This window comes from Anser brachyrhynchus (genome assembly GCF_964034855.1).
Source record: "Anser brachyrhynchus genome assembly, chromosome: 4".
NCBI lineage: Eukaryota > Metazoa > Chordata > Aves > Anseriformes > Anatidae > Anser > Anser brachyrhynchus.
Window position 1 is genome coordinate 14,645,471 of NC_137698.1, and position 13,672 is coordinate 14,659,142.

General features: G+C 45.7%; 1 protein-coding gene across 17 annotated transcripts in view; it reads right to left on the minus strand.

The window, feature by feature from the left end:
* EPHA5 (EPH receptor A5) overlaps nt 1-13,672 on the minus strand; it is a 200,058-nt gene that overhangs the window by 7,730 nt on the left and 178,656 nt on the right. For 16 of the 17 annotated variants that reach the window (XM_080589545.1, XM_080589538.1, XM_080589550.1 and 13 more), the window contains 3 exons: nt 12,037-12,186; nt 7,101-7,294; nt 3,892-4,047 (listed from right to left, as the gene is read on the minus strand). In XM_080589545.1, coding sequence (XP_080445671.1) covers nt 3,892-4,047; nt 7,101-7,294; nt 12,037-12,186 — 500 coding nt within the window. Of the gene's footprint in view, nt 1-18; nt 2,014-3,891; nt 4,048-7,100; nt 7,295-12,036; nt 12,187-13,672 lie in introns of those variants that run through there. The other variant, XM_080589539.1, reaches the window with a different exon arrangement.

Sequence of the window (13,672 nt, forward strand, 5' to 3'; positions counted from 1 at the left end):
CACATACATTTTCAGGTCTTTGCTTAAGCAGGCAGAGCTCAGGACTTGGGGCGATATTCACCGTTTTTAGCTTTTTAATATTTTTTCTCCTAAAATTTGTCACTAGCACTACTCTTCTCTGGAATAAACGCATTAAACCATTACTTTGAAAGAAGCAAGGGGGTAAATGGGATTTTGCTTGGCATGTTGGGGGGGGATTTTCAAAAAACGCTGAACATGTACTATGTCAACCAGGTCCCATAAAGAGGCCACAAGCTGGGTGCCCACTGCCACCAGTCCCATGAGAGTGTCACCCATCCCCTCTCTTACAGAACTAGCAGGTTTTTTCCAGGAGATTTTAGAAGTATTTTACATTCATCATATTTTTTTTCTGCATTTTCTGGCAGGGATTATCCAGTTCTCCCTTCTCCACCTAATTTCCACATGTCTCCTGCATAGTTTGAATTTGGGGAATATCATTTTGGATGGTATTTGAAGGCAACCTCTTAAATTGTAAAGAATATTTTACTGATGTCATTTGGGGAAAGAAAGCTACTTTCAAATTTTCAGATCTTCTTTTCACCTGATCCCCCCAAGTCCCAGCTCTGGAATATATTGAACAGTTGCCTCTATTGAAAAAAGACAAGGAACATTTAACCTGAATTCTCATTTGCAGAGTACAAAATGTTTTGTTGTTTCCTTTTACGGGGAGAAAAATGAAATCTCCAGAAAAACAAAACCCCAAATATATTAACCTTTAAAGAACTTTGCTTGTTCCAATGTTTATTTCTTCCCTGTAGCATCTCTGGAGAACCCACACAACTCTCAACTGTGCCCCACAGAAGCCAGGTAAACATTTCTGTCCCTTACTCTGTTATTTTAAGGGCAATCTGCCAGTTTACATCCAGAGAACACAGTTCAGGTCTTAAGTTTGGGACACCTTTCCTCTTAAGTCCCTGGAATCTATGGCAGTTTCTCCTATTTTAGTGGCTGAGAGTCTGGTCTTCTGCCTTCTTCACTAAGTCTGAGCGAGACCACAGATTTCTTGATCCGGCTGGCTGGCTGGCTTAATGAACCTTCCACAGTTTTCCCCAAAACAGACCCAAGTGGGGTCAAGATCTCTTGCAAAGCCACAACTGCAATGCAAAGGAGCACAGACTGCGCAGGTCAAGACCCAAGCCTGCCTAAGTGTCTCTGTCCAAGGTGGCTGGAGGGGATTTTATTTGCTAGCAAATACTGGATAACTAAATAGCAGGAACCAGCTCAGAAAACTTATCTAAACTTGCCAGGTGGAAATCTGGTGGATTTGTGCAGTGCAGTGATGAATTTTTTGTACAAGTATGGTATCACTGCACATGAAAAGAGCCTCCCAGCACATTTTAGGAGGCAAATCAGCAGTTTATGCACGTTCCTTATGGTATCATCATAGGAGCTGGCGATGGCCATACCGGCTGTCTCAGGGTTTGTTCTCAGCCTTGAGAGGATGAACAAATCCAAGCTGAACACTACACAGGGAGGCAATGATACCTTTCTTCTGGAGGCTAGCATTAAACTAGCCAGAATACAGCCAGTGGAGCTACCTGTGGGATACACCTTCATAGCCAATTTTATTTCCTGCAATTCTCCTTCACACAGCCCCTCACCTAGTACGCGAAGTTGGAGCATTTCAACTTCTTGCCTTTTTCAGTTTCAACAGAAGAAAGTCAGTGAAATGCAAGATGGATTCATGAAACATCTCCTTTCAGCTTCAAAAAAATCCCCCAAAGCTCCCAAGGCTCTCAAGCATCAGTTCTTCTGCCCTGCTCTGCTGCTGTAAAAGCCTGGAAGAAAGCTGAAGCTGAGCAGCTCAGACATCTCATCTCCATTGGGGCCAGTAAAGGACCAGAGTAAAATGACATTTGTGCTACTGAGACCATCCTGGGACTCTGCAGAGGGGGTTCTTAGATGTGGTTTGTGGCTGGTGAGGTTCAGAGCATCTCTGGCAGCTACAATGTTATTTGAAGGACTTAAAACAACTCGCCCTTCTGGCTAGAACTGTAAAAGACAATGGATATCTTGGCTCACTGGCAATCTGAAAAAACATTTTGAAGTACTTTTTGGGCAGCCTGGAAAGATCTGGGGAGAAAGTTTTGAAATTTCTGAAATACCAAAGAGTAAATAGAGATAAGTATTTACATTTAAGTATTTACATATCACAATGTACTGCACTTTGCGTGATATGGGGGAAACGTACCTCACTCCAAGAGGTGAGGTTAGAAATAGTTTTGTCAGTGTGCTAAGAAGACATGCTAAGACTGTATAAAGCTAAACAAGTGGCAAAAATGCTCATTAATTTGGGGTTGAACACAACATTTTCTCTGACCCAAACCAAAGCAATTCACTTTTGATCTAAGCATTTCTTTTAGAGCTCTTGAAGTTGCACGAAGTTCTAAACAGGAACAAACTGGAATTTCTTGTGAAACCCGTGTTCTTTGATATAGCTAATTCAGCCAAACAGCAACAAGCCTGTGATGTGTTTTAGACAATCTGCATTTCCTACCAGAACTTGCTCTGATTCTAAGATTAAGGTGGCACAGAAGAGGAGAATGCTCCAACCTTTTGCTTTTCTCTCATTTTCCTGCCTCATTCTATTCTCCTCACCCATCACCTGGCTAGGTCCTTCCTGCCTACCCTGGGGACGGACCTCTTAGGTAGAAATCCAAGCACCCTCACTTCCTAGAAAGGACTTCATCCCCAGCTTGGGGGTTTCACGTGAGTGCCTGAAGTTAGGCTGGATGAATACAAGTGTAAGGGATAAATATTGGGCACGTGGATGTAGCAAATAAAATCTGAGAGGGAGAAGAGATGTGCCTGCACTCCCTCCGTGCATGATTTGTCCTGTTAATGCAAAATTGACCTCTATGGGGGTCTTACCAACCTGCAACATGTGCAAAGGATCTCCTACCCTGAAGGCTGAACTACACAGCAAGCCCTGTGGCAGACAGGAGAAACACTGCAGTTCTGTGGGGCACTGGGATTTTTTCTGCTTTATTCCAAATCCTCTGCACTGATTCTGCATGCACACTGGCTTTCGGCACGTGGCTGGAGGAGCCATTACCTCCTCCAAAGCACCAAGCATGAAGCAACACCTTTCCCATTCTGCCTCAACGTCTGCAATAACCTAAGCTCAAGTAAACCCAGATGCAAAGGCAGGCTTGGGGGCAAGTTTTAGTAAGAGGCAGGAAGAAAGTACAGAAAATTACACAAGCAAGACAAGCAATGAAAGATGGAGCATAACCAGCAGCCCCAAGGTATTTACCAAGTTGCTTTAGCACTGTCACCCCAACTGCAGTCATACACCCGTGCAAAAACCAAGGGCACGTTCACAAGGAAGAGTCTCAGCCAGGGAGCCTGTCCCCTAGAGCTGTGGGTTTGCCGATGGTCTTCTGTTGGCAATGGCTTGTATCTACTCTTATTTCTGTTACAGTAACCTTGAAAAGTATTTCCACACTTTAGTGGGCCTGACTGTCCATTTGGCTAAGCCTGGGTCTACTCTGCAACCAGCTAATCCAGTATACCTCAGCAGGGCCTGTAGCTCCTATAAGATTACTAGTAGGTTTGTTTTTTTCATTTGTCAATAACCTTGAACAATAAACCACTACTATGTTGAGAGGACAGCTTGTCAATTATTCAAACTCAGGCATTAATTTCTGTGAGTGAAGGAGCCAAAGTACTGGCTGCCAATGTAGCGACGGTAAGTTTTAGTCCTGCCTGCGCTTGTTATCATCAATACAGATGCTAAAAGAGAAACTGCTGACTGCAAACAAAGGGGAATGGTTTCCTTTCTGCAGCCTCCTCACTAGTGTTTTTTAACACTTTGTTTCCCTCCCCAGCTCCAACACACGAGGTGAAAAGGATCTGGAAACTACTTACTCTAGGGTCACCTGAGCCACGGCGTCCATCGAACTGTATCCGTTCTCCATGAAAATCTCGGTGTACCGGCCCATTTTGATGGCTTCCAGCCACTCACCCACTGACCTGTAGGCACCGCTCCCCACCGGACTGTGTTCTACCAACAGATTTGATACTCTGAAGACAAAAGGAGAAACAAGAGAAGCAAAAAGAGTCAGCATCATGATCCACCCAACACGACACAATTGCTCATGTTCTCATACAGTAAAGATGGCTCTTCTGTGGCATTTTCAGTGATTGCTGAAGCCCAAATCCTCCCAGCAGGCTCCTGCTGAGCAATGATTTTTCTGTCTCATACAAAGTTGTTGACTTTACCCTGGAAGTACAGCACAACTGAAATGAGTTGGAGGGAACCATGCTCTTATGAGCCCCATGTGGGATTTCCCAAAGTTGTCAGTTTTACCACTGTTTTCAGAAAGGCCAGTGCAAAAGCTTCCAAAATCTCCCAACCGTCTTAGTCAGCGGAATAAAACTAAATGATTATGACAGGTTAGCTAGGCAAGATTTCACTATGTATCAAATACATCGCTTCACCTTCAACTTCGCCTGCTTTTCAGGGACTGAAAGCAGAAGAGTTGGCCTCAGCAGAGGAGAGGATTAGCGTCCGTCCCCGTTACTTCTCACAAACAAGCAGGCTCCTTTTCTACGAGACACTCCCTGGCACTCTTCCTTCAAGGTCTTCGGTCTCACTATTCCTACCCTGTTTTCCTCCTCTTTCTTTAAAGCTCATAATTAACTTAAGACAGCCCAGAGCCTGGAAACCAAAACCCAGATTACATTTCCCAGCAGCAGCCGTCAATGGCAGGCTGTTGTTAACACTTCAGGGGCTGCTCCTGCAGAGTCAGGCCAGGATTTTGGATGCAGGCAGCATCCACCAAGCCCTGCAGAGAGCAGCAATGCTCCAACCACGCGTCAGCCTCCCAGTGAGGCTCCTGCTCGGCCCTGGAAGCAGAGGGAGACTCCTGCTCCCATATCCTTGCTCAGACCTCACAGCAGCAACTGCTACCTGCTCGGTTATGCTGCACACGGAAGCAGCGATTCGGGCAAGATACAACCCTTCGCCGTGGCAGAAACACCACTACAATACCTGGCACGAGTGACCCGTGTTGTGTGCTGGTCCACCACTCTACTAATGATGCGTGGAGTGCGAAGGGGCTTGTCCAAGGTCAGCCAGGAGAGAAAGCAGATTTCCCCCGTTTTGTAAACCACAACATCCAGCTAACGTAAGCCTTGCATAAAGATTATTACCCACAGGTAAAAGTGTTTGCTGGGTCAGCCTCTGACTGAGAGAATTACACTGGAGAGATTTTCAACTGGAAGGCGAGCTAGGATATTATATTGTTATAGCACTTCAGGAATCTTCGTATATTTTATGATCACATTAGTATTATTTGTTTATTTAATAGCAATGCTGAAGGGTCCAATAAAATGTGAGCACTTGCAGTACCAAGAGCATAATGGCTTCCCATAACGTTTTATACACATGAGGAATTCAAAACTCCTAAGCAATCATAATGAGAAGTGGAATTTCATCACTAATGTCAGGAGGTACCTACTGATACGCACACACTGTAATGTAGAGAGTGAGTTCCTCCCTTATTTGCATTAATGAGAATTTCCATAAAGAATACATTTCATATATAAAAAAATCCTTTACAGCTGCTGTATGTTGAAATTATGATTCATTCACAATTACTGTGGTCTGGGCATGGCAATCTGTGATTATAGAAACACAGCCCCAAAGCCTGGCTGTTCAGGTACTCCATCCACCCTGAATATACCGACAGCGCCTTTGAAAAGGAGAGGTTTGGAATTGCACGGACCTGTTAGTGGAATAAAACATCAGCAAAGTGCTCAGCAGCTCAAGGAGATGGTTTACTCCCTATTTTCAGCTTTTCCTGCCTAACAGTTTGGTACAACAGTACATACCACTACTTAACAGGCCTTAAGAATGACTGTTCTGAACTGAAAATAAAAAAGAAACATCCCATTCTGTACTGCCATAAACCTCTTCCTGCAGGTTTGCTGGGACTAACGTTACAACTAATTGCTAATACGAGACATTCTTCATTTTCTTCTTCATATGGTTAATGATGCATGTAAAATAGCCTGAGGAATCAGATCTATTTGGTATTTAAAAATGAAATTGTGAAGATTTCATGTTTCTTTTCTTCTAATGTATGACATGTCATGCATGGGAACATGTCTTTTTTTTTTTTTAAATCCTCTGAGAATAAGCTTTTCTGATGGGCCTCTCTCTTCCAGTGTTAATAAGGGGAACTCCACTGCCATTAGTGAAGCAGCAATGATTTATATACATCACTCCTTCATGACCTTGTGAGGGACTGAGTGATTAGCAGCACAGATGGCTCAGAACTTATACTTGTGTGCTTATGATGAAAAAACAAAAGCCTCTCCAAGACTCCAGTGTGGTGGAGAGACCACTGCTAAAACTCACTAAAAATATGAATATCTTCATTATTTTTTTTCCAAGTACAGTTTAATTTCTTGACTGTACTTCCCCTTTTGTAGCTGTGTAGCTAGTGAAACTCAAAATGAATTGCACACCGGCTGCTTGATTCATTTAATGTGGTTTTAGCAAATCATTTGTGTGTGGCTCTTTGGTAACCACAGAGATCCTCTCGCAATTTCAAAGACTGTCAGAACTGGAGGGGGCAACTAACGTGCTTGCGAACACTTGCGGGAGGATGCACTTGGACATCTGGGAGCTTTGCACATCCTAAGTTTCCCCCAGAGACTCTCTCATTGGTATTACAAAGATAAAGTCAACAGGCAGATAATTTGAGAGGTGTTTACTATCTACTTCAGTAGTCTACTCAGTCCTGCTCTCTCTAACCTTGGGGTAGAGCACAGGTAGCTTTATCATAGACCTATAAATAGTGCTGAAACTCCAGTTTCTGAAAGGCAGGCCACAGTAATTTTCTTTGTGGCAGCAGCACTACATTTATAAAGTAACTGAATTGCTGACCTGCCTGCCAATTTAAACAGTAAAAAGTTGATTTGGGAAAACTCCCCTGGACATAATGAAGCTGGAGGAACATCCACCTGCGGATGTGCGCAGGCCAAATAATAAGTGGTAATTCAACACCAGGGGTGGGTATTCAGACAAGAATCTTGCTCTGAGAAATGGTTCTGGCCTGATTTTGTACCTGCTCGATGCATTAACCAGCGTCTTCAAGCTGCTTGGGTTACGGATGAGTTTGTCCAACATGCTGACAATTTCGTCAAACTTGGGCCTGCTGTTGCGGTCTTTCTGCCAGCAGTCGAGCATTAGCTGGTAGAGAGCAGCAGGGCAGTCCATGGGACTTGGCAGGCGATAGCCTTCCTCCACGGCTTTAATCACCTGCAGGAGACAAAACACAAGGCTGATAGGTTGCATTCCTTCCTTCTCTTACCTTTTTCCCAAACGCAAATTGGTTTGAATAGACAACTGGGGTCCAGCAATACGCTCACACACAACCAATTCTTCCCCCTTTCTGCATACAAGATGCAAACCAAGTAAACTCTGTTATCTTTCAATTTTTCTATGGAATGGGTCGAATAACTCATTTTCAGTCACTGCAAAATGAGCCTGGAAATTCAAGGCAACCAGTGGGTCAGATCTCAGGTTGCACTTGTCCAAATCTCGGGTGAGGTCTGTAGGTCACACCAGGAAACTCCCAGAGCCTGCTGTGGTCCACCACCAGCACCCTATGGGGCTTTCTGGCATCATCTTGGAGCGCAGTGATTTTGTTTATTCAGATGTTGGCTTCTTTTTAAATGAAAAGGCATGTGCTAGACCACAAATTTGTATTACAGTAATAAAAGTCTGACTGTATTTCAAAAGAGACTTTGAATGCTAATTGATGGATGGATTCAATGCAGAGGCAGAACAACCATCTCATATATCATTCAAAACTGTCTGGGTCTAGCTGTTCTTACTGCATCCACATTTCTGCCAGGAATTTAAAATGTCAGCCTAAGAGTATGTAAATTAAAAACGGGAGGGTTGTTGCACTGATTTCAAGCACAACCCATCTATGGTTCTACATTTAAAACAAGTGGTATGCACATGTGCCGCCTGCACTCCTGAAAGGCACAAATGAACAAATGAGGGCAGAACTGAATAACACAACTTGTTTTCCCCAGTTTTGGACAGATTTACAGCAGGGCTCCAAGCCCAGCAGTGCCCGTTTTGAACCCTTAACCACTTTGAGAAGAACGCAGCTCTTGTTTCGGTCCACAGAGGTCTGTGTCCATGCCAGGAGGGTCCTAGCAGCCTATCTTCACAGCCTCTACTCCCAAGCCTCGCTGCCCAAATGGAGGCGGACACAGCTATTGCAGATGGGGAACGCTATGTGGAAAGCCACAGCGCTTCGCTGCTCAGCTCCAAGGACTGCCTCCAATGCCATTCATGCTGGGCACTGTCTCATGATTTGGAAACATCCCATGTTTAAAAAGACGGCTCTGTGGTTAGCGTGTAAGTTGTTTTCTTGATCTTTCTATCAGTCAGAGCCACATCAGGATGGCATTGCTTTTCAGAAGGCTCCAAAATTCAAGACCACGTGCATCACTTTCAAATCAGCCTCCACCACATGGCTTTTTGCCACGTGGAGGAGTCCCAGGAATGAGCAGGCTGAGCAGCAGCAGTGGGAAACTGGAATCCCCTGAGGATGTATGTAGCAGAGAAAAAACTACGTGAGGCTTCGTAATCTTCTCAAAGGGTGCTGAGCATATCCGAAGGTCTGGCCACAACACCTGCAGTCCTTCTGCGCTCTGACACAGACCTATCTAAAATTTCATCTGTCGGGGGAGCAGTTGCACCGCTCTCTACCCAACCTGTGTCTACAAAGCGATTTCATCTGCAGACTGCTCACAGCATCAAAAAAACAGGCCCACCGTACTATGCTATATGCATTGTCTATTCCTCACATCACACTTTTCAGCTGGTCCCTGGCCCCAAATTTACAACCGCCCTATAAAAAGCCTCAGTGTGGCACAGCCACGAGAACATTATTTGCTGTGTCTGCATATGTATTTATAACAATAACGGATCATCCCCCAGCTGTAGCATAAAGAAAATAGCAGCAAGACGGGTAGCAGACCAGCTGGCACCAGCTCAGAATATCTGAACTACATCTGCAACGGGGTTATGCATGCTTTATATTCCTGGCAGTAACATCACAATCAATAGCGTTAACTCAATTTACAGGATGTCGTTCGTTCTGGTGATACAATGCAAATGGTATCAAAACACTGCAAGGGGCTAGGATGCTGAAATACTCCCTACCTCTCTCTGAAGGTGCCTTCAGGGTCTGGCAGTAACAGGAGCAAAAGAATGAAGCAAATAAAGACCTGTAGCAACCTTGCAAGCAAACTCAATACTTAGAAAACAACAAAAAAAAAAGCACATTTGCCACTTCGTTCATTGGTGCCACTGCTTTTTAAGACTTGAAGAGCAAAAATTTGTATATAAAAGGAGACATTTTGTGCCCCTTTTACCCTCTCTGGACAAGCACCCTTCACTTATGGATCCAAGTGACTGAACTGGGGATGTTTGGAAAGGGAAGACCCGAGACAGTCTATTCCAGTAAACCAAAGTAACTCTTTTAGCTCCCTGTTTTCATAAAACCACCGGTCTGAAGACTAAAAAGCAACCACTGTGATCATTTAACTTACCAACCTGTGTAACACAGGCCACAAAAATCCTCTCAATTCCTGCATAAAAACCTTACCGTGTGGTGCAAAGCTTATTTTTAGAAAGCCTTCTAGACACCAGAACGACTTCAAAACATGGTTTGTAGCTTTCGAAGTTACAACGCTGCCTGCCATTTGGCACTGCACCTCCTTTAACAGGGGCGAAAGTAATCTGGCTGAAATATGGTGAGAATCGTTTTGCTCGCTGCTGACAACGTGCTTTAATTAGAAACTGTACAACAAGGAACTCTTGTGCAATGGAGTCTGAAATTCATGCGAGCAGAGCTCCGTAGACCTCCACAGAAAAGCCAACACCACACCTAACACTGCTGGTTCTTCCGCCAGTGCAAGGAGGGGAGGAAAGGAGAAGAACAGGCCTTTAGAGGATGAAGGAAGAAGGCACAAATCTCATGAAAACCATTTCTTTGCCACAGCACTGGATTGTGTTTCCTTGGCTGCCGCCATCCACACGCACGTATTATAGGGAGAGAGAGAACCTAAGCAAAGCCTGATCAGGAACTGATGATCACAAACATCTCACCAGTTCCTTGCTTTCTGCTTGTAAAGAAAGCATTCCCCCATCTTCTTCTTCTTCTCAGGTGGGAAATTCACCCTATGCCCCACAGAATGGACAAAGTGGTATCTGTGGTTTGGGTTTTTTTGTTTGGTTGGTTGGTTGTTTTTTTTTCCCCAACAGTTCTGCAAAGTGTAGATGTTTAGTGTTACTAACCAGACAAGGGACCCTCCTGGCCACAGAGAGTTATCTCACTGGAACCAGCCAGGATTTCAGCCTGGCATTTACGAACAGCATCTGTACCATGCTGGTGCATCGGCACTGAAGGTTGTTACAGTGCTCGGTGCGACTGAAAAAGCTTGGCTGCAAATCACTGCGCTCTCCACCCAGGGTATGGAAGAAAGCCTCCGTATTTGATTGAGATAAATCCCTGAGCAGATATGTGCTGCTTTACCAAACTCCCTACAAATGTGACAGCCTCAGCGGTGCAGGAGCGGTGGGGCATTCATGCCAAACAACACACTCATCTCCCTGGCAAGAAACGTGGTGTGACCGTCTCAAAGGCACTGCTCGTCTCCTTGCCTGGACTCAAGGCGAGCAGTCGGGATGAGACAGCAGCTCCTGCGTGTGACAGGTAGTCACAGCCACTGATGGCAGAGGCTCACATACAAAACAGAGGAGAAACAGAAGGCTCAGCCAGAGCCTCCGCTGCCAACAAAATGGCAGAATGTCAAGGGGACAGGGATGCTGTTCAAAAACAAAGGATGAAACATCAGGCATTGTGCTGGGGACAAAAGCAGCCCACAGCAGAGCAAGTACGTGCTTGCTTTGCCCAGCCAGGAATGGCGCTTCCAGGGGTGGCAGGACTGCAGAGACGAAGCAGGAGGGATGAGGAAAGGCTCTGTTTTCCATATGCAGAGTGGCTGCGTTTTTTCCCCCATCACAGAGCTCCTCTGGGGGCCTTGTGTGCCACACAGCGACCCCCTACGCCATGCACTAGCTGGCGTCCTGAGAGAATTCCACATGCCCCACTTCTCAGAGATGTGAAGAGGAAGGGGAGGCCCCAGAAAATCTGGCAATCCCAGGCTTAATTTTGTTTTCAGGATCAGATAAAGACAGATGCTTATAGTGAGCTCAGGGTAGGAGGAAGTCTTGCAGTAGGAACATGAGATCCTTAGGTAGGTTGGGAAAAGAGCTAGTGTAAGGAAGGTGACAGTGTCCCCAGGCACGCCACTGTTTGGAGGTGCTTCAGCGGGTGACCTTGAGGGGGAACAGGGGCCCAGGAGCAAGGCAACACACCTGGAAGGGTGCTATACAAACAAATGAGAGCTGGCACTAACAGAGACTCAAAGACATTCACAACAGAGAAAGCAAAGGATGGGGGGGAAAAGGAGCAAAACTGCTCTTGAGATCAGCAATGCAAAGATGACCGAGATTCAACTCTGTGCACTGCCAGTCTGGACTGCTATCACTCGATCAAATCACCCAGCTTTTATGCAGCAAAACAAGCCCTTACCATAGCTCTCTCGAGTTTCTGCTTTACGTGGCAGCAGGGGTATGAACACACAATTGAAATGCTGCCAGTTATCAGCATCTATCCCCTGGCAGACCTTTGTCATTAAGCAGAGCAGGGACAGGCTCCAGCTCTAACAGCATTAGTGAAGCTCCAGCAGTCTGCTGGGGGAACCAGGCTTGCCTCCATGCAGACACATTTCCCTCTGCTCTGGGCTGCTGCAAAAACAGAGCATCAAACGGGAGGATGGCTTTTGCCTGGCGCGGGGAGCAAAGACATTTTTACAGCGGCTGTCCTCCATCCCCATCCTGTCTCTCTGACTGCAGAACGAACACTGAGCCCTCAGAAGTCCCATCACGCGGCAGCTCTTGCACGTGCTTACATCTTGGTTTGTCATTTCCCAGTAAGGTCTCTCGCCGTAGGACATCACCTCCCACATCACAATGCCGTAGCTCCAGACATCGCTGGCCGACGTGAATTTCCGGAAGGCGATTGCCTCAGGTGCCGTCCATCGGATGGGGATCTTCCCTCCCTGGAACGAAAAGAAAATAAATAGATTGCAGAGGAGGGCAGATAACATGCAAAAGAGGACAAAACAGCACTTCTTACAGCACCGAGGGATGTTATTTTCTCTCTGGAAAGAGACATCGAATTTTAAAGTAAATCTGTTTGACAGCATGGGGCCCCTTTCCACATTATCTCAGCCCATAAGCATTTGTAGGCTGCCTACTAATTGGCTGTCCTGAAGGTTTGTTGTTTGAATGCTGTTTGAATGCCGGGACATGTATAGGATCAACATCTCAATTATGTTGCACTGGTTGGTAGGGGAATACAGTTCCTCCATTTCTAAGAGCGAGCGGGGGAGGAACAGACAGCTCTGAAGCCAGGGAAGACTTTGATCTAATGAGAGCTTCATGCAAATTGCTGCGGAAGTAATGCCTTTTTTTTTTTCCTTCTTTTTTTTGCAATGCAGTCCCAAGCCTGCAGAGAGATCTGCACAGTGGGCATGGAAATTTTTGTGCGTGAAGACCAGCTTGGCCTCGGCTGCGGGACTGAAAACAGTGCCACCTCCCCCAGATCACTATGGTTTATCTTTTGTACCATTTATTGTCTAAGTACTATTACTCGGGCATAGCGAGAGCTGTCAAATGTGCTTTGGTAGTTCCTTTTCCCCTTTCTGCCATTTCAGAAATCAAACTTCAGACCAGTTCTGAGAAGGAAGGTGGGGGGGAGGGTTTGGATTAAGAAATATTTTTCTCATTGGGTTTAAAGAGTTGTCTCCCTTGATTTATATCAAAATGTATTTTACTGTGAAGTCTTTCCCTCTCAGTGCTGAGCTACATATTGCAAAATCTCTCTGTTTGTTATTAGAAAAAGGTAGAATTTGGAACACATTTAAAAAGCAAATTAGGAAAAGTCCTGTCTTCCAATAATTATTTATTCACAGGCTTATCAGTGCATGCCTTAAGTGAAGGGCCAGATTCTCAGCAGTGCCAATTAGCACACAGCAGCACGTTGCAGACGCAGCGGGGCTGGATGAGAGCCCTCCAGCCTGCAGGGAAGCTCTGGTCCAGCCGCGTGCCGAGCCCCGTTGTGGGGCTGCTGCGACTGCCAAGAGCTGAAACATCTTTCCCAGATTGCAAAAAGCTCTGCAGGAAGTGGGAATGTGACCCAGAGAGCTCCCATCACAATACCCTCGGAAAAATGTGTTAATAGGCAGCACTGAGGTGTGCCAACCTGCCACGACTATCAGAGGTTTTCTCCAGAGCCTGTGCTGGAGGGGATGGGTCCTGTGCAGCCCCTCTCCGTGGCACCAGGGCTGCGTGGCCTCATGCTGGGACAGGTGAGATGATGCCCAGAAGGGATGGATCCTGCCACAGGAGAAGGGGCAGAGCACTGAGGCTGGAGCAGCCCTTCCTCAGGCTGGGGAAAATTACCCTTAATGGGAAGGGAAAACGTGCCTCATAAACAAAAGGCATTATGTGCTTGCCAATGTTTTAAATGGGTTAAATTATCCA